The following is a 19,922-nucleotide window of genomic DNA, read 5'->3' on the forward strand; positions in this document are numbered from 1 at the left end:
TTCACAATACTATAACCTTTTTATGCCTTACTATATTATGACTCTTTTATATCTTACTATATTTTAATGTTTTTATACCTCATTAAACAGTCATTCAATAATGAGGCAACACAGTAGTCCGGTGGTTAGAACTGTCGCCTCATTGTCAGAAGGTTCTGGGTTCAGTCCCTGGGCCTGGGGCTTTTCTGTGTGGACTTTTCATGTTCACCCTCTGCCTGTGTGGGTTCTCTCAGAGTACTACAGCTTCCTCCCTCCTTACTATACTATGACATTTTATGCCTTACTATATTTTGATGTTTTAATGTCTCATTATACAAAGATTCATTTGCGAGGTGCCACGGTGGTGCAGTGGTTAGAATTGTTGCCTCACAGTCAAAAGGTTCAGGGTTCAGGGTCTTTGTTTTGGAAACCTACGCCCTTGGGCTATTGTAGTCACTGACACTTCAACTGCCTACAGTTAACTGGTTATAGTACTCACTGACAACTGTTTAACACTTCAATGGACACTTCAAACCCTTTTAGAAAAACTTGAATGCTTGCGTTTTCTTCTAAATTTTGCCTTTTCTGGGTCACTCTTCAAATGTGAACTGTGATGAAGTTCAATATAATGAAAAGTTTTTGTGCTTTCCTTAAAAAAAAATCAGTGGGCACAAACATGATATAAAATTACAACTGCTCATTTAAAAGAAGATCAAGACCTTCTACTGAGATAAAGGGAGAGGAAACACAACCGATCAATGACTCCTATACAGTACACAGTACACAATGAATGCATAACTGAAGGTATGTGTGCATGACCGTGATCTATGTCAGGAATTTGGACTAGCAGGAATGTGTGTCAGCTCTTGCAGGACAGCTTACCATTCATTCCACATTCTTTTTTTGCATAAACAACCTGACGAAATGAATAAGAAAGTAAAGCAGCAGAGAACGATCTCAGCACATCTGATGATGAGGAGAGGGAGGAAACACCTCCGGCTTGAAAACGGCTCCTTCAGTTGTAACATATTCATGTGATTCTAAGTATTACTTGGATCTTTTGTTTGCCGAACACTCAGCATTGACTAAATGTCACAGAGAATTACTGGCAAACACCACTACAAGGTTCATTTAGAAACAGCCAGGCCTTGTCTCAGTGTGCTGACTTATGCTCTATGATTTCATAGAAGTCTACAGTTGACAAAGAGGTGCGCACACATCGTGGGCGTCTGGGGAAGTCTCTACTAGTGCTTCCACCTGTGGGAGTGAAGCTGTGCAACCCTTTTTTTCCACTCTACTCAGAGTTGTCACAGAGTCCCCTCTCTAGAGTTTATTCAGCTTCATCTTTCCATTTCCGCTGACTACACATACTCAACTCCTCCACCCACAAAACTAAAACTAAAACTATGTATTTTCGGAAAACTCAAAACAATGTGCGGGGGACTCTTTCTCGAGAATGACATATTTAAGTCAAGGGACTCTGGCTGTGTTTGTTCTTGTGGTTAAATGTGACAGATAATTCAAGTTGTTTCTTACATCTACAGTTAGAAAAATGTAAAGTTTACTAATCCTAGACAAACATATCATAATATAATCACTCAGCTAATAATTAGCATCATATGACTGTTAGCACTTCATCTGATGGTGATGCCTTCAGCATGGATGACTCTGCTAGACCTCATGAACAGAAATGTAAAATTTGATCAATAGTCCCCTTATGAAAAAGCACGTGAAATTCAACATGTGATTTGTTTCCATTCACATGGGACTTTGTGATTTCACATGTGAACCTTAATTTCACATTTGTATTTTACACACGTTTATTAAAATTCACATGTGCAGAAAAGGACGTTTTCAACTCTACACGTGAATACAATCTTTGCATGTGAAAACGATAGTGACACACGTGAGTGCCAATTATATATATGAAGAAGTTATGTCACGTGAATCAAAGTTTCATGTTACCTATGGGTTTCCCATGTAATCCTGAAGGTTTCACACAGGCATCACACATTACACCACAAACATGTTCCAAAACCCCGTTTCCCATTTTCCACCTCGTGTTCAACGTATTTCACATGTGCAAAGAAATCACATGTACACATATACATTCATGCACACGTGAAACTGTTCCATGTGAATTGAGGGATTTGAGCTGCTGTCAGTGCCGGTACTTTTACCACTATTTTACTGTCTCATTGTGAGCTTTCTTACTTGATTTTGTCCTTTGCTTTTTAGCTCATCCGTCTTCTGTGAAGCACTAACCTGTATGAAAAGTACATACAAATAAAGTCTGATTGATTGATTGATTGATTGTCTTTCAACTTCTTCCACTAATTGTATTGTGACTGCCACAAGCACATCGAAGTTCTGTTTCTGCTTGTTCCAGCACAGGCAGACACCTTCCCCCTGTAACGCTGCCAGACAGACTGTTTGAAGGTCAGATCGGTTATAAATTCACTTTGTGTTGTATTTTCGTCTTCTCACCCCACACCTAGAATCATTGTTTGCATTTGCAGCCAGAGATTTGCTTTGAGTTTGAGCAAATGAGGTGGGTGGAGGGAGACACCAGTGAATTCCCTCACAGAGACACTCCACCTAGCAATTTTCCATACCCACATTTGAATGTAAAAAAACCCCACCTGTTAACTTTTGTCAAATGTGAAACATTAATCATCCACCAGAGTGAGAGAGGATGAGGAAGGTGCAGAGGAAGTAAATCACTTTTAGACGGGGGAAGTCTGTTGTGGTAATCAAATGAAATAAACGACTGACAGCTGTCTCATTATTTGCAAGTTTTAATATACACATAAAAAACATTGTGACAAGCATTTGACAGTCATCTGATTTCTTCTCAAAGTCAAGGTCAGCTGATTCTAAAGGAACATTTAGATGCCAAATCATTCATGCTGAGTCCAGTTCAGGAGCTCTGTCACACAGATACACCCCCTCATCTGTATCTACTCCTCTCTTTATCCTTGGACTTCTTCGGGGAGCGGCTGCGGCTCCTGTCCTTGTAGCTGTGGCCTTTGTTGCGTCCCTCTTTCCCATGTTTGACCCGGGACTTGCTGTGTTTGTGATCCCTGTCTCTGGAGCGGGAACGTGAGCGGGAGCGGGAACGCTGGCGGCCCATTTTTCTGTCTCGCCGGCTCTCGTCACTGTCCTGGACACGTGAGAGAAGATGTGAGTGTGTGACATAGAGACTAGGTTGTGCTCAAGACTTTACCCATGATTCCCCTTAGTCTGGACCAAGGCAGAAAAACAGAAACTTCAGTCCTCCTCTATTTAGGGAAGATCAACACTGGTCACCACGACCGTGACCTTTGAAGTTCTAATCTATAACTTTTTCACATTAAAATGTCCAAAAACAACTAGACCTGTGTTCTATATGTTGTTGAGCTGTTCTCACATTATCCCCAGATGTTTCCATCAATTCTCAATCCAGAGAAATCTGTGTCAGTGACACCATATCCTCTACGATCATGTGTCAGTGTGTTTTGTCTGACAGAAGCTCAACATTGACTTTTATCCAGTTTTAAGCCACATACACTTTTTACACCTTGGTGGGTTTCAGCTCGTTATTTGAACCAGATGAAGGATTTTAGTCGTCGGATGTTCGGATCTGAAGTTGGATCAGAGAAACAAGCTGAGGAAATGTGAGACAGCTCAGCTCCAGGCAGCTGGAGACGTCCTGTCCTGTGTCCTGTGTGAATCTCTGATGTTTAAGGTCAAACTGTTTCATTCGTTTACTGGTTTTAATGCTGTGATCACCATGACCCTGGTTAGATTTTAGGCTTCATCATTTGTCTCTCTACCTCACCATCTCTACTGCGATCTAGTTTATAAAACATTACAGTACAAAACCAAATAAATGCATAAATACATGAACAAATACATTTTCGACTTTTAGATATTCACTTTGTTAGTATCCATTCCCTCTTCTTCTCTGGCTGAACTGTGGAGACGGCAGGGTGGAGACTGGGAGTGAGCTCATGTGTGAACATCTACGCATGCAGCGACTTGTTCGGAGACTCAGATTTACTGAGTCATGTGGAAGACTTCTAACATAGATAGATAGATCCATAAACATACTTCTTAGAACAAGTTCAGAAGATGGCGACTAACGATAACTGCTTCCCTGTTGTAGTGTTTTCTTTATCTGAGTTGGATCATCTTTATTTTCGCACCAGGCTGTAGGAACTAAATATGGAAACTGCTCCTCCCTGGGCGTTGCCTTTGATGCGTGATTGACAGGTTCATTATTCAGCCACTTAAGAGTGAAGAGACAGAGGACCTTTGTGAACCAAGTTTACATGGTTGATACCAGCAGCTGCCACTGTGAGAGAACCAGTTCCACCACAGACACAACTTTTTACAGCCTGCCAAAGGCTAAAGAGACGAGAAGCTGCCCCCTGAAACTCGATTCAAAGTAGTTGAATCACTGACGATCATGTAACTTTTTTAAATTAAAAAAAAATATGTGTGTTGCTAAAACAGATCTCCGTCTGGGCAGCAACAGTCACCTGCAGAATCACTTCCTCTTTAGTGATTTTGCCTAGGAAAAAAAAAAAAAAAAGTGTGAGAAAGTCCTTTTTTATTTTTCTTCCCCTTTTTTGCAGCAATGCTTTATTTCAAGCTATTGTGAGCTTTTATTCTGAAAAGTTCTGAAAGGAAGTCCAAAGGTTTTATTTCTTGCTTTGACAAACCTCTGACAGAGCTGCGACACCATGTGTGATATGAAACAAATAGTAAAGTTCAGTAAATCAGTCAGTCAGATGTTTAATACGTGACTGTGTGTGGACGAGAAACAAACATAAGCGTCGGAGCAGCGGAAAGATGGGGATTACAACTTCCTGTCAGGACTTTCAGAATAAAATCAGAGCAGAAACAGAATGCAGATGATGTGAAAGATTGTGGATTGAGATTCCACCCAAAAAGATTATCACAGATAGCCTTATGTAGATATAAATATATATAGATATAAAGAGTCTTATTGCAAAATGACGAATCTCAAAACTGGATGGCAATGGAAACGGAGCGCGGCGTAACTGGTGCTGTCAGGAAACGGGTACGACGTCCTCTGGGTCCACTGTGACTGAGTGGCTGGCAGAGCAGGAATACATGCTCTGCGCTGCTACAGCCAGGACACAGTGGAAATGTGATGCTCACACATTAAATCACGGATGATGAACAAAGATATTTAGAAATCTTACAGGTAAAGAAATGGAAAGATACCTTGTGCTTTTTGGACTTCCTGCTGTCCTCGTCATCAGAATGGTGATGGTGCCTCTTTTCCTTGTGCTTCCTCTCCGAGGGCCAGTGGCTCGTCGTCTCCTCTTCCTCCTCGATCAGAAGGTCATACTTGGAACTTTTGAGAGAGTTACGGAAATCTCCAGGAAGTTGATTGGGAGGTTGGAAACAGGTCTACAACAGGTCTACAACAGAGGTTAGACAGTGAAATACTTCATTGATGTATCATAACATGACCAATACACAAGGATACTCCTGTTTCGGCTTAGCTTGATCCTTCAGAGCCAGTTTGGACCGGTTCTCCACGTCCTTCTCATACGCTTTGAAGTCATCTTTAGTGTACTTCCCACCTAGGAAAAAGAGAAGGTCATGACTGTTTTGTTTATTGTTCGTTTTAAATTTTACGGACTAAACAGAACGTTCGAACATTCATCACATAATCCCACCACAAATAACTAAAGTCTCTGTAAGATTAAAAATAAAACATAATAAACATAATTTTATTAACATAAGTTTTTTCATTTTATAAGAGAAAAAAAAAGAAATTAGGAACAATATTAACATTGCTTATTAGGAATATTTTAGCTTCTACAGGAATAACACTTTCTGTCACTTTATGCAATGGTCAGGAGTGAAGGTGGTGACTATTAAGATCTCTGCTCATGTAGCACAGTGTCAGAGTCAACTCACAGTAAGGTCAACACTAAACACAGACACAAGGGCGGCGGTGAAGAAAAATAAGGTCAGACATAAGTAGAAAATAAAATTCAAAACCCTGCGTTGTTTTAAACTGTGGGACGGCGTTTCTCCTCTCCTTCAGTAAAAGGAGGGTCCAGTGTTTCCTGTGCTAAAGGAGATAAAGTAGGAGGCATCGAAGCTCCGTTCGACCGCGGCCCAGGTTCACGTTGATACAACATGTTCTCAAATACAGACTTCAGAGCGAGTACCTTTCCCCTTCCATTTGATCTTTGCCACCGACTGACTGAAGTCCACATGGATGCGTCGATCATCAATCAGCACATTGTCCATTTTGAAATAGGCCTTCTCACAATCGTCTTGCTGTGGAGACAGAAAGCATAAAAGGGGGGTAAGAGAACAAGTGTAATAATAGAGGTGTGACTCAGTGGTAGTTCCTTTCATGAGAGCTGCAACTATTATTTTCATTGGTTAATCAGCAGAAAAAAAAAGAATAAATGATCAATTATTAAAACTGTGGTCTGTCGAGCAACAGTTAAGTGATTAATCACTGCAGCTCATTATGTTTCAGTATGACGTATCCACCTTCATCTTCAGCAGACTCAGATCTTAGTTCTGGAGCCGGGTTCACAAAGACAGACTTTGTGTCTTTGATAAAACAAATCTTCAGTTTGACTGAGTCTAAATTCATCTGTTGCACAAAGCAGTTTAGTCTTTGACTATCTTAAGCCAGACTGTGGTACAATGAACTCTGGGTAAATTAAGACTTTTTTTCAATATTAAAAAAAAATAAAAATGGCCGACTGAAAAACCACATCCAACCGGCTCAGCTCCGTTTACCGCTGCAGGGCGTTTGTCTTTAGGAAGAAGAAAAATCTGATTTGGGAAAAAATCTCTAAGCACTCTTTCCCTTCTCTTTGCTCTCTCCATAACAATGTTAGCAAACTGCAAATTATCAGCCATGTTTTCCTGTTTTTTGTTGTTGGGTGCTGATGTTCAGCGCAGGTGTCACTGATTGTTACCATCTGGCAATAAGGTGTCTGGTGTTTTTGGCTTAAAATGAGTCAGTGCTTATTTTTGTGAAACAGTCTGACTGACATCAAACTGATCTGTGAGCAACATGAAGACTGGACCAAAACTGAAATATCTTTATGAAACTGGCCCCTGGTTCTTAGGTATTTTACCAACTTTCTCGTTACACCCCACCCCCACCCCACCCCGCCGCCGCCGCCCACCCCACCCCATCTCAACATTCACAAAATCAAGTTCCTTCTGAAGACTTCCTGCTGCTCAGTGATTGGAGGATACAGAACAACAGAATGAAGCCATTTCCAAGAAACACCCTTCACTTCGTCTCAGCTCTCAGACATCTGAGAAAAAGCAGCGACTTCACTGGAAGAGATGCTTTGTGTGTGCCAAACCACTGCTTCAACCAGATGCTCACAGTTGCATCACATTGACGGGAGGGGCAGCCTCTTTGCAAAATCAACCTGGTATGCAAAAGCAGAGTTTAAAAAGTGCATAATAACTGCTGACAATATATGTAAAGAGGAAACTGTCTGCAGCAGCACATCCCTGTATTTGAATGAAAAACACTCCTGCTCCTCGTGTGGAAAACCCCTTGACCTCCATATATCTTTCACATTCAGAATGAATGAACCCAGCTCATTTACAAATTCATTATGTTTCATCTATTTACTTTACTATACAGCACCAGTCACTGTGTCCAAGCCGTTAACGGGTTCTGTATTTCTGGTTCAGAGTGAAAACACATTTTTACCTGTAACAACTGGCCCAGCGCCCTCTAATGGTTTAATTATTCACTGCACTTCACATTGGGACTTAACACGAGCTGCGTCCTTCAATAAATGCAGCTCATGAAGGTTTTTGGAAAAATAAAAACGCCAGAGAGCAAAAGCTGCATCCCCTCTCCAAACGACACAGACCGCAGACTCACTATGGTGAGTTCAAACCACTGACAAAACTAATGGTGCTTATGGAGTTACTCATTAACTTGTGAAGGTGTAAGTTCATGAGTTTACCACAGGGAAGTTGCTCTTGAATAGCCAGAAGAAAAAAAAAAAAAAAAAAAAGCGGTACATACCTGTCATAAACTACTTATATAACTTCTACTTCTCTGTCATATTGACTCCATGTGATTAGTGATAGAAGTGATAGTTAGTGTTAGAACAAATACATTGAGTTCATAAATGAACTGATTTATATTTATTCACATCATGCAGGTGGTTTTCCATCCGTCAGAGGATTTGGACAGTTACACGTGTTTTTCTCTCCAGCACATTTAATTTGAAGCAAAATAATGAAGAGTGAAATAATGGATTTAAGTGCCAAGTGTCAGATTTAATTTGAATAGGTTCATAGAAAGAACTGTGTGGGAGATTTAGCTCAAAGTTTAGGCAAAAAAAAATGTGTTTTAGACTCTTTTAAAAAACGCCCACAGAAACAATCCAATATCTATTTAAATGTAAGATTCATGTAGAATATTTCCAGCGGTTCATCTTCCTGTGAAATCAGCACTTCCCTTCGGCACTACATTTTTTCCAACAGCTGAGTGTACTGTATTACGCCACAGCGGCAGGTCAGCCGAGTGAATCAGAGAGTGAAGAGGATAAACCACCGAAAATATACTACATGACGCATAAATTCAAAGAGATATTGGATTGTTTCCGTGGGAGTTTTAAAAGTGTCTAAAACAAGTTTATTTTCTTGTGTACCGACTATATCGGACTTCCTCACACAACCCCACCTCAAAAAAAACCAAACTGTCCCTTTAACACATGCAGAGGCTTTAAGGCTCACCTTTTCAAACTCAATAAAAGCGTAACAGAGGGAATCTCCAGTTTTCCAGTCTCTGATGATCTCACAGCTGCACAGAAATAGAACATGTATTAGCAGGTATAGTCAAAATATGATGTTAGCACATATCAAATTTGCATTATACAGGAATTGGAGGTTAGTGTCACCTTTTTATGGTCCCAAAGCGAGAGAAGATGATTTCCAGGTCTTCGTCTGTGGTCACCGGGTTCAGTTTGCACACGAACAGCACGTTCTCTGGAGGCTTCACGTTTGCGTCGGGGAGGTCGCCCACCTGAAGGAACAGGGACAGAACGGTGTAGAAAAGTCTCACGCTGCGTGTTTGTGATGTTCAGCAGAAATGTGAGAGCACATTCCTTCTCCTCACCATCTCCAGCAGGATGGCCTGAGTCTTGGCCTCCTTCTCCTTCAGCCTCTCCTCGAGCTCTTCGGCCCCTTTCCCATCCGTATCGTCGATCACTTCGTCCGCTCCGATCCTGCCGCTCTGCACAGAGTATATACTTTAATGGCATTTATCTTCATTCATCCATTTCAGGTTTTCAGAGCGATCATCATCTTGGTTTGGAAGGAATAACCTGAGGTAACTGTTTTGTAGCTTTACATTGACATGCAGGAAGCTTTAGACCTTTCCTTAGAAGAAGGAGTGCTCCAACTATCAACATCACACTCCTATGACATTGTTGGACTCACTCAGGTTTAGTCACCAAAAACTGAATCATGTAAATATCAGAGAAAACAGGGATTTTTCAGGGATGAAAAAACTGGTGACACAAACCCTCTGTACAAAAACAAGATTTAGAACAAACTGGTTTTACTACGCCAAAGAAGAGGCAGGAAGTAGTTCTGACAGAAATAAACAGGCAATCACACAGGAAATACAGACGGGTTGGTCAGAGCTTCATCCTACAGCAACATAACGAGTCACAACATTAGAACAGAACCAGACAGTCTCCAGACCTGAACCCCACGGAGCCGGAGCAACCTAGTGGGAACTTCTGCAACAGTGCTGGGATGAACTGTCTGAACAACATTTCATTTCCACTGTAGAACAAAGCCTCGAGTGTGTTCGGCTGCTGATGGGTCAAAAATTTAGATTCAATTTAGTTCAACGAAAAGATTCAACGATTCTTTGTTTTTAAAATCTCAAATTGTTTATTTGTTCTATGGTTTAATCTTTAATCTCTAAACTCTGAGATTAAATTATGTAAATTTAAATAACAGGTAAATTTACTTTATTACACAGCACCAGTCACACCATATGTATGTTAATACTTTCGACCAGTAGTGTACATGACCCACAATGCAACTCCACTAATGACCGCAGGGTTGGGGATTGAGGAGTGTTATCTTATGTCGCCTGTCCCAGCTTTTTGAATCCATATGCGTCGAAGGCCTGAAACTACACACCCCCTGATTTTTTGTCCTTTTCAAACTTGCAGCGCACAGCTCCAACCGATGCCGACTCAAGTGACATCACTCGAGGACATTTATCAGATTTCGCACGGCTCCCCTTATGCAACAGTACTCCCCAACACACTTTGACGTATCAAAGCAGCAGAGATCCCTTTTAACGTGTCAAACAGTGGCAGTGGACTCACGTCTAGCTGCTCTTTGGTGGGCTCAGGCGATCGATCGGGGACCGGCAGGTCAGGAGGGTCATCAAACGGGTCTTCCAGGATCACCGTGTGGTTTATCCTGAAGAACAATTGCATTATTTTCTTATTATTGTAAGACTGAATCCAAAGTGCATTCTGATGGTTTTTGTGACTGTTGGTCAAATGGGAGTCAAACCTCTGACCTTGACAACACAAGTGCCATAAACACAATTCATTCACTTACCTGATATCCTGGAATGGGACAAAGTCCTTGTCAACAAAGGTCTCATTAACTTTGGCCAACACATCCAGTCCTTCCGTAACTTCCCCAAACACAGTGTGGACTCCATCCAGGTAGTCCAGGTTCTCACCGGTGGTAATAAGGAACTAAGGACAAGAATAACAAAAGATGAAGTACACCATACAAACATAGATAGATAGATAGATAGATAAGATACTTTATTCATCCCCTAGGGGAAATTCATGAGACATTTTGCAGGGAAATTTCAATCTGTAAATTAAATATGGTTTATGATTTAAAAAAGTAAATCTATGACACCAAAGACCAGAGGGAGCCCAGAGAGGGAGTCCATGGTTTAATTTAACACGATGAAACATTATCAAATGCCAGGTATTACACTGTCATAGTGGACATGGCCGGGATTTCAGTTTGAAATAATGAGGATGGTCTTTTTATGTTATACAAAGGACAGATTTTAAAATCCTACTACCAACTACGATACGAATCATCAGGAGCCCTCAGGTGATCTGGGACATGTTCACTCAGTGTTCCCAGAATCAGAACTAAACCAGGTGAAACAGCTTTTAGTTTCTCTGCTCCTCACCTGTGGAACAAGCTTCCTGAACACCTGAGCTCTGCTGCTACTGTCAGCTCATTTAGATCAGGACTTAAAACATCACTGTTTACTGCAGCTCACCAATAAATCACATACAGAGTCTTGTGCATTTGACAGCATCCCTTTTTAAATGGGGTCCTAAGTTTCCTACCTGATCTTATGTATTCAAATATTTTTATTTATTTAAATTAGTTTTTATTGTTTTAATGTCGTCTTAATGTTCTATTTTCAATGTATTTCCATGTCTTGTGTTTGCATGGGGCTGTAGAAATAAACTTACCTTCCCTTGCTATACACGATACATAACAATTTTTTATCAAGGAACACCATCCAACTAGAGCTAAACTAAAAACTATATCGCAATGTTTTCTGTTCTGTCTAATCCGGAAGCGTTTGGCAACCACAGGGAAAATATCAATGTGCGTGTCCATGTCATTCACCTGGGAACCGTGCTGAGCGTTTCCATTGTTCACCATCGACACGGTCCCCTTCTTCCTGTGTTTGATGCGTGGCGCTTTCTCTGAATCAAAAAAGCGGGCCTGGTCCCCGTAGAGTTTACTAATCACAAACAGAAGGGAAAATATGTTCAACTTGTGGTGTCAAAAAAAAAAAAGAACACAAAAGCCAACAGTGGTGATGCCGATAACTGACCTAAAGATTGAGTCTCCACCACGGCCGGTACCAGTGGGATCTCCAGTCTGCACAATGAAGTCTCTCTGAAGAGGAGACAAACACATCGTTACATAAAGCATGTCCAACAGTTTCAAAGCTGGATGGACAAATCAGGAAAAGCACAATATCTTCACCAGAACCTGAAATAGGACTGTGAAGATATTAGTATTAATATATAAAATACATAAATAAAGTACACTAAGAAACTTGAAAGGTCCATGTCATCTCCACACAGGTGAAGTATAATATCATCTTTGGATGCATGGATCTTTGTGTGGCTTGTATTATGTATAACACTTCAGCTGATTACTGTAACCAACCAATTTGAGCATAAGAGCCCTGTTACCATTATAATACTGGTGGCAATTGTGTTAGATTATTGATATATGGGTTCTTATCTAATATGGAATATACATATGTGGAGCACGAACCCAAGGCCACAATATCTATTACTCATCCTCAGCTTTCACAACTGTCCATCTGCTGTATTACTGTACTGTAATGTGAAGCTGTGACTTTTAGGGCTCCACATAATTCAGAAGCCTAAGACTTTGACTGCTGCCATCTATCTGTGTTCATTTACCTCACATGTCAGTATGCAAACTATTATGTAGATATGTAACATTGTTTTTAATGCACTAGCACCATCTATCATACAACCAATTTTTTTAAATGTAGTTTTCATATGTTTGATTTATTACCATCTTTCTCATTATAATATTACGGGTTTTGTTTTGCACCATTGTTTTTTCATGTCTTTTTTTTTCTTAATTTGTACAGTTTGTCTTGCACTGTTTGAATGTTCTTTGTTGTGTATTTGTGTGTTGTTTTTAATGTGTACTCCTTTTAAATAAAGTTTATTGAATTTAATTGAAAGCATCTGCATCTGTGGACTGAAACTTCAGAGTTCACTCTTTTTCAAATCTCGTCTGTGACTATATCGCCCTCCTCAGGCAAGTCAAGATGAGTCTGTGTCATGTTTGAATTCATAATAGTTTCAATAAGACTGATTCATCTGTTACACAACTGTGCAAGGAACCTTTCAGTCTTACCTGGACGTTGTGGATGAGGCAGTAGTTGTAGTATTTTATCTTGCATAATTTCAGGAAGTTTAGGCAGGCTGCAAAAGAAAAGCGGTTAAAGTTAAACCGACAGTCTTTACAACAGACTAAATCCATAATAACATTTCGCGTCTATTTAGCGTTTACAGAATTAAGGCTAAGTAATGGTTTGTGTTGGTTTATTCTAGTACTGTTACTATTGGTGAATTAACCGTTAGCTAATGCTAAATGAACAATTTAAAAGAAGCAAACAAGCTAACAGCCTTAGCTAGCATCCCCTTATTCTGCCCTTATTCTCATCCAGCTTGCTAGCTTATTCGACTACCAAGCAGGACGCGACGTTAGCTGCCGTTATGTGCAAATGGCCTCGTTTTCTTACTTTTAGGTCTTTCTTCTGTAAACAAATCAATTACAATATCGCCCAGCGTCGTTTCAAGGAGCACCGCCATGCTGACGTTCCTGATCTCGCGAGAAAGGAGTGTTTGGGATATTCCGCACGCATGCGCAGTTCATATGTCTTGCTCAATGTTTTTGTTGTAGCTATCTTGCCGCTGTTAAGTTAAGTCGCCACAAAATAGAAATGACAGGGCCAGCGATTTGTCTTGTGTTTGTTCTTTTTGCCTTAGTAACGTCCACAGAGTCGTCACCCGGGCAGCTGAATACGGTAAGACCCAAAGCGACGGCAAACATTGAGCCAATATGATGATGTTGACGTTAGCATAGCGTTAGCTTACTGATCGAGTCATATCCTGACTGGCAGACACGGTGGCGTTAACCCTCACGTCTCTTTGTGTTGTCTTTTTATGTGATTTTTAATTATTGATGCCTATAGGAAAACATCCTGATCAACGTGACAGCAGGGACTTTGGCGGACACGCAGTTGCAAGACTCCAACAACTTGCAGGTACACAGTATAAGTCCACTTAATAAGCAAAGGTCCAGACGGAGGTGTGCCCTTTTTTATGGATTCCCGAAATCCAACAAATCAGCCAAGCCTCACCACTGTCGTTTGATCTTTCAGATAAATTTAAACATATCGGTGGGTGAGGAGCAGGTGTTGGTCAATGACATCCCAGTGGAACTGTCAGGGGTCACCAGGTTCAACTGTCAAGCACTTCTCTGTGAGTATTCATCACATCAGTAAGATGTTCACCGGTTATGATTAGTACTAAGTACTTAGTATTAAACCATAATTTAAACAGTTCACCTGTTACAAATCAGTTATTTTTGTTATAGTGCAGCAGATAACTGTAATAATTTTTGAAATGTGGATATAAGCACTTTCTTTTTCCAAGATGGCGCAGCAGGAGTGGCAGCCTGTTACAACAGCTCCTGCTCAGTGTTGAGTTGTTTCTCTTTTTCTCTATCGGTGTGTCTAACCTACATGTGCTCTATGAGCACACATAATCTCATGGTGTTTGCACTGGCTGTTTCCTGTCTACACCAGGAAACAACTGATGGCACTCCATAACTAGGCACTGTGTCCTGGAGAGAGACCCAACATCCCCCGTTCCGAGGAGGATTTGTGCCAAGCTTAGCACTTGTACCCACATTTGAAAGATTTCCCTGAAATATGCAGTTATCTGCTGTAATATTACTACATTTAAAAATTCAATGACGTTCTCCTTTATCTATATCACGTCATTATATTGTCGGTGCTTTAAAGTGTATGTCTAATTGTTTCATCTGAAACACTCGAATGACAATAATAATTTGCTGTTGGAATTTTACTTGATTGATAACTGGAATGTTTAATTAATAATCTATTTTTTAAAATAAGTTACTGTTGTTTAATTGAGGGATAAATTCCTAGTGGTGTAGGAACTGAAGTCGATTTGTGTGTTTTTTTTCCCCCCAGTGGACAGCATCAATGGAAGCAGTGAGTTTGAATCTGGGGACTTGGTGTCCACTGTCACCCGGGTGATGGTGAGCCAGAACCGGCTATACAGCGACTCAGAGGAGGTGGTGGCTCTGCAGGTGTTCAGTGAAGTAATAGAGATGGAGGGCAAAGAGGTACACGCTTTGTTTTGAAACTTGGTTCCAGTTGCTGAGAGAGTGTGTTGAAAATCCTTCATGTTACTGCAGTACGCTTTGTTTTATTTTGCTTTTTTGCTACATGGCTAATCAACTACAGTAATATCTTATGCAAAACAAAGTAATATTTGAATATGATTTCACACAATTGGGGTTTGAACATTTAGGTCCAGCAGCCTGACATGTGTGAGGTGAAGCTACTGATGAGCCCAGATTTCCAGAAGTTGGCTCAGTTCACCAATATCTACCCCATTGGACACAGTGAGATCTTCAGGGTTCCCAGGGAGAACGATGTGGTCGTCACTGATCCACCAAACCCCAGAAAAAGTATGAAAACATGGCGCTTTTTCTGATCTTAATTACTGTTATGCAGGTAGACAAGGTGATATTATTTTCTTATCTTCTACACTTTCTTTTTTGTTTTTTGTTTTAAATCAGATGAAGATCAGCTGATCTCTCACACCACCAGCCAGTACCCCCTGAAGCACACAGAGACCACCCAGGAGGAGACGGCAGCTCCTGGGAAGCTCCCAGAGACTCCTCTGCGCATGGACCCCGACCTGCTGTATGAGATAGACGACGGACTCGATGACCGACCGAGCCAGCCGGATCAGATTCAGATGGAAACTCCACCCAAAGAATTTATATCATCTTACTCTGTAAGTAGAGTCTGATGTGAGAGCTGCTTGATGACATTCACAGTGCCTCAGGGGCGGAGTCACTGGGAACAAACACAGGAAGATCAGTTTACTGGGGGGAATGCACTGACATGGCTTTCAACAAACATGATGCAGCAGAGTGCCGAGCCCTAGTCTACCGAGCCGCTCTGTTTTCCCTGCTGCTCTGAATATATTTGAATATCTATATTTATATTTTAATTTGTGTTCCCTAAAAGGTTGGAGTCTTAGGAGCTGGTTGCTCTACTGAGCTACTATATTTAGCTAGTTATTTTTTATCTACCATTTATTGCTGATTGATTGATATATGGACTGATGGGATAAATGTTTTGGACTATTTAGTTATTCCTTTCAGGGTTTTAGGATTTAGGTCTTTTGTGGCTGAAATTATATGTTTTCTATTCTTTATTTCTGATTTGTTTGAATTAAAATGAGATGATGATGATGATGATCCGTTTGGTCTTCAGGCCATGTGTCAGTGGGTGGAGAAGGTGCGAGAGCGTCTGAGGCGCTTCTGCTCCGAGTCCCTGCCTCTCTTCTTCCTGGTCATGTGGGTGGTGGTGATCGGCGTCGTGGGATCAGCCGTCATAGTCAAGATCTTGGACATGTTCTTCCCAACGTGCGAACACAAGTGAGTTTGGCGAATCTGTGAATCCCTCACAGCTTTATTTAGCGGGACAATTAGGTGGGGCAGTCGGAGCCTTTGGTGGGGCATTGCTTGTCCCTGATTGTCTTCAACATCTCTGTATAACTCTTATATTTGTATATACTTATATATTTCTCTCTCTTTTTTTTTTTTTTTTTAAAGGCACATTTTTCACCTAAACCCCGTCACCCTGATCCCAGAGGATGAGAAGCACACTCTGCTGGAGAACATAGAGATAGAAGCAGAGGGAGAAGAGAAGAAGCCTTGAAAGGGGATTGGCTCGACCACTACCTTTGTTTTCAGTTTGTTCTTGTTTATTCTTTAACCTTGGTTCCTATGTTAGGGTTTCAGCATGGCCTGGTTTTGTCCCTCGCTTATATTCAGACTTGAATCACTCGCATTTCACTTCAATTTACGCACATAAGCCACGAACAGGGGGGGTTGCTTTAAAGCCATCAGATTGACTGAACTCAGTTTCCTGGTTTAATGATAGTTCACATGAATCCCTCTGATTTAGTCACATGATCACAGTGAGTGGTTTACAGTGATGTCAGCTAAGAGCAGTCACGTGAAGTCCCACTCGTTATTAGAGTATTAGAGTATTACTCAAGAGTATACGCGAGTATTAGAGAAAAGAAATGAGCATAGACAACCAAACTCTTTGCTGTGATTGGTCAGGCAGAGTTTGTGAAAAGCCACTTTTATTAAGTCACAAATGATGATGCACTTTTTTTCTTGTCCAGCTCAGTAACGAGTTACTTTTTAATCAGCAATGACCTTGAGTACTTTTGTTTTTCTCCAAAACACGCCAGAGCAAAGAGGCTTATTCTTCCAAATATTTTGGAAACATTTAGCAACAGCTCTTTATGAAGATCATCTGATCCAAGCTTTTAAAGGAATAGTTCTACACTTCTGTGTCCTGGGTGACGTGAGAGTCATTGCTCCTCATTTCTGGTGCCTCCGCTGCAGCACAGGGCGAGTTCTCAGATTTGCTGTGGCTGGAGAGTAAAGCACTCGCCCTGTGTTTGTTGATGATATACAGAGAACCCAGAACGGCTCCACACTCATCAGGGTCCTCCATTTTTATTTATCAGCTGTCTACTGGTAGGTCAGCGGGACATGCAGTAGGTCAAGTTGGTAGTGAATTTTTTCGAACGCTAACTGCTGGACTCGTAGAGGAAACTACTTCAAACTTAATGTTTAATTAAACTGCTTATTGTCGTTTATTTAGTTTTAGTTTATTTACTTTTGTCCAACATTTGAGAACAAAAGTTTGAATTTTGAATAAAAGTAACAGCCCCAACTCCAGGAAGTCAGCACTTGATCCTTTCATCCTAAACCGTAGACCTAGTCTTATAAGCCAACATTGACGACACGTCCTCAAAGTGGAAAAAATGGAAGTGATATGCAGCAGATCAAAAGCTTCATAGCAACAGTTTTGTCAAAGTTTGTTTTTTTTTCGTTGTTGTATCATGTCACCAAAACTTAGCAACACACACCAGAACAGTCGCTAGCTTAGGAAAGCAGGTTTAACAAATGAATCGGAACAAACTGAACATTTTAGCAGATGCATCCAGTGATTTGGAGTTTTTCTGTTCACTGAAAATTCTTTCTGTATGTAGCAGTTCTGTACAGGTCACATCGATTTTCTCACATTATTGTTATTTTCCAAAACTGCGCCCCACTGCTGAGTGGTGAAGGAAACTCTGAGGCAGCAAGTGCACTAAAGTGAGTTTATTGGAAATGTGTTTATTTAGTATGAGCCAGGTGGTGTCTGCGGATCTGTCAGACAATAATGGTTTGTTGTCACAGACAGCTCTGATGAAGTGAGGTAATATTTCAACCTTAAAAAAAAAAGATGCAGGTCATTGTGTCATTATAAAGCTTGTGTCTGCACATTGGTTATTGCCCCCCCCCACACACACACACACACACACACACCACTTTGAAACTGGGTCTGAATGTCACTACTGAAGAGAAGTCCTGTCGTCCAGAGTTGAGGTTCAGATGTTGATTGTCATTCTTCTCAGTGCCTCAGTGACTGTTTTAGGGATCCTATGACTGAAGACAGGGATTATAATTTATTCTACTTTGGTTAATTGTGTGTGTGACTTTCTTTTTTTATTAACGGAGAGTGAAAGTGAGGTTGTTCAGATTGTCAATGCACTCTAAATGAAGACAGATTAAAGACAAATTCCTGCTTTAACTGGACCGATGTAAAATACAGTGGTTGTACAGGACGTGATCAGAAATTCAAAGTGTAAACTGGAGTTGAACCTGCATGGATGTTCATGTTTCCTTTATTTTGTGTGTGTGGTAAATCTGATCATGATTTATAGACCAGAGTGACTGAGATGAGGATCAGTCCCAGTAGGCTGTGTGTGAGGGACCAAAGCAGACTGGGGCAGGTTATTATGGGTTTTATTAATTCAAAACTCAGCAAGTGTCAGTGTATCTTTTTTTTATTTCAGAACTTAATTGTCACGCTTAAAAAAAAAATAAAAATAAAAAAAAAAAACCCAAAACAAACAAAAAAACATGTGAGTTTGTGAAACTCAGAGCAGCTGAGACTTTCTTTCCGTCTCTCCCCAGGGTTCAGTTAAGCTGCAGGATGCATGACGTGCTGCGTTAGCAAAAGGTGCATGTGTAGTGTAGCTTGTGAATGCAGTTTGCTGTTCTGTCAGCAGGTTATACATTAAAACTAGGAAACTGCATGATGACTCAAAACAACTCAACCTGTCAAGTGTACGCCTCCAAGTCCAAACTGATGCACTGAATAGAGACGTGCTGAATTAGGCTGTAAGGCCAACGATGTGCCAGGCATGAATTCAGATGTGTTGCTGAAGAATAAAACAAACAATATTTTTAATTTGAGATGTTTGTCTGCATTAACTCCATGAATTACAGCTGGACTGTGTATCACCTGATGACATGTCACATTTCTGTATTGCCTGATTGTGTTTGTGCAAGCTGAGAGAGCACAACATGAACATTTTGTTTTCAGAACGACCATGTGCACGTGTAATCTAACGTTACAAAAGACTTGAGGTTCCCCTCGGACATCTAATGTGATTCAATTCAATTCTATTTTATTTGTAAAGCACCAAATGATAATATACAACAGTTCTGACCAGGAAATTTGATTGGAGAGTTGTGTTGTGAGTATTTGCAGCACATGTTGTTTAATTGATGAAGATATTTTCTGAATTTGTTCTGTGTTTTCTTAAGTTGCAGTGCTTTGCGGTGCTATGAGCTCCGTACACATCCCGGTCACAATTCTTTAATAACTGCAATGTTTGTATTCATGTGCAAAAAAAAAAAAAGCCAATATATCATAATACAATTATCGCCTCAAAGATGTGGAATTGGTGTGAATCTATTAAATATTTTTACAGGAGGAAATTATTGATGCACCTATTTATCAAGAGTTAAAAGTACATTCAACTGTGTGGTCACTATCTGAAACCCACAGGCCAAACCAATCACACGCCACTTCCTGCAAAATAAATATTGCAACTACTTTTCACACCAGCAGCATCTAGAAACTGACAGATGCCTGTAGGATCGTATGGTTCTGTGTGAGTCCACGTCAGGCCAACTACAGCCGTGAAATCATGTCT

At 40.6% G+C, this 19,922-nt stretch overlaps 2 protein-coding genes across 2 annotated transcripts; one reads left to right on the top strand and one right to left on the bottom strand.

The window, feature by feature from the left end:
• Positions 1 to 2,775: 2,775 nt before the first annotated feature.
• ppil4 (peptidylprolyl isomerase like 4) lies at positions 2,776 to 13,409 on the bottom strand. Its single transcript, XM_022764127.1, has 13 exons — positions 13,325 to 13,409; positions 12,937 to 13,004; positions 11,864 to 11,928; positions 11,653 to 11,770; positions 10,600 to 10,742; positions 10,359 to 10,455; positions 9,128 to 9,244; positions 8,910 to 9,034; positions 8,746 to 8,812; positions 6,177 to 6,288; positions 5,483 to 5,579; positions 5,215 to 5,347; positions 2,776 to 3,142 (listed from the first exon to the last, which is right to left on the bottom strand). The coding sequence occupies exons 1-13, from the start codon at positions 13,392 to 13,394 to the stop codon at positions 2,930 to 2,932; spliced, it is 1,425 nt and encodes a 474-aa protein (XP_022619848.1). The 5' UTR covers positions 13,395 to 13,409; the 3' UTR covers positions 2,776 to 2,929.
• Positions 13,410 to 13,450: 41 nt separating this feature from the next.
• On the top strand, positions 13,451 to 19,625 carry ginm1 (glycoprotein integral membrane 1). Its single transcript, XM_022764137.1, has 8 exons — positions 13,451 to 13,609; positions 13,778 to 13,849; positions 13,967 to 14,066; positions 14,804 to 14,958; positions 15,147 to 15,306; positions 15,418 to 15,638; positions 16,124 to 16,287; positions 16,465 to 19,625. The coding sequence occupies exons 1-8, from the start codon at positions 13,526 to 13,528 to the stop codon at positions 16,568 to 16,570; spliced, it is 1,062 nt and encodes a 353-aa protein (XP_022619858.1). The 5' UTR covers positions 13,451 to 13,525; the 3' UTR covers positions 16,571 to 19,625.
• Positions 19,626 to 19,922: the final 297 nt, after the last annotated feature.

Source organism: Seriola dumerili, unplaced genomic scaffold (assembly GCF_002260705.1).
Source record: "Seriola dumerili isolate Sdu_G_001 unplaced genomic scaffold, Sdu_1.0 BDQW01000025.1, whole genome shotgun sequence".
Lineage (NCBI taxonomy): Eukaryota > Metazoa > Chordata > Actinopteri > Carangiformes > Carangidae > Seriola > Seriola dumerili.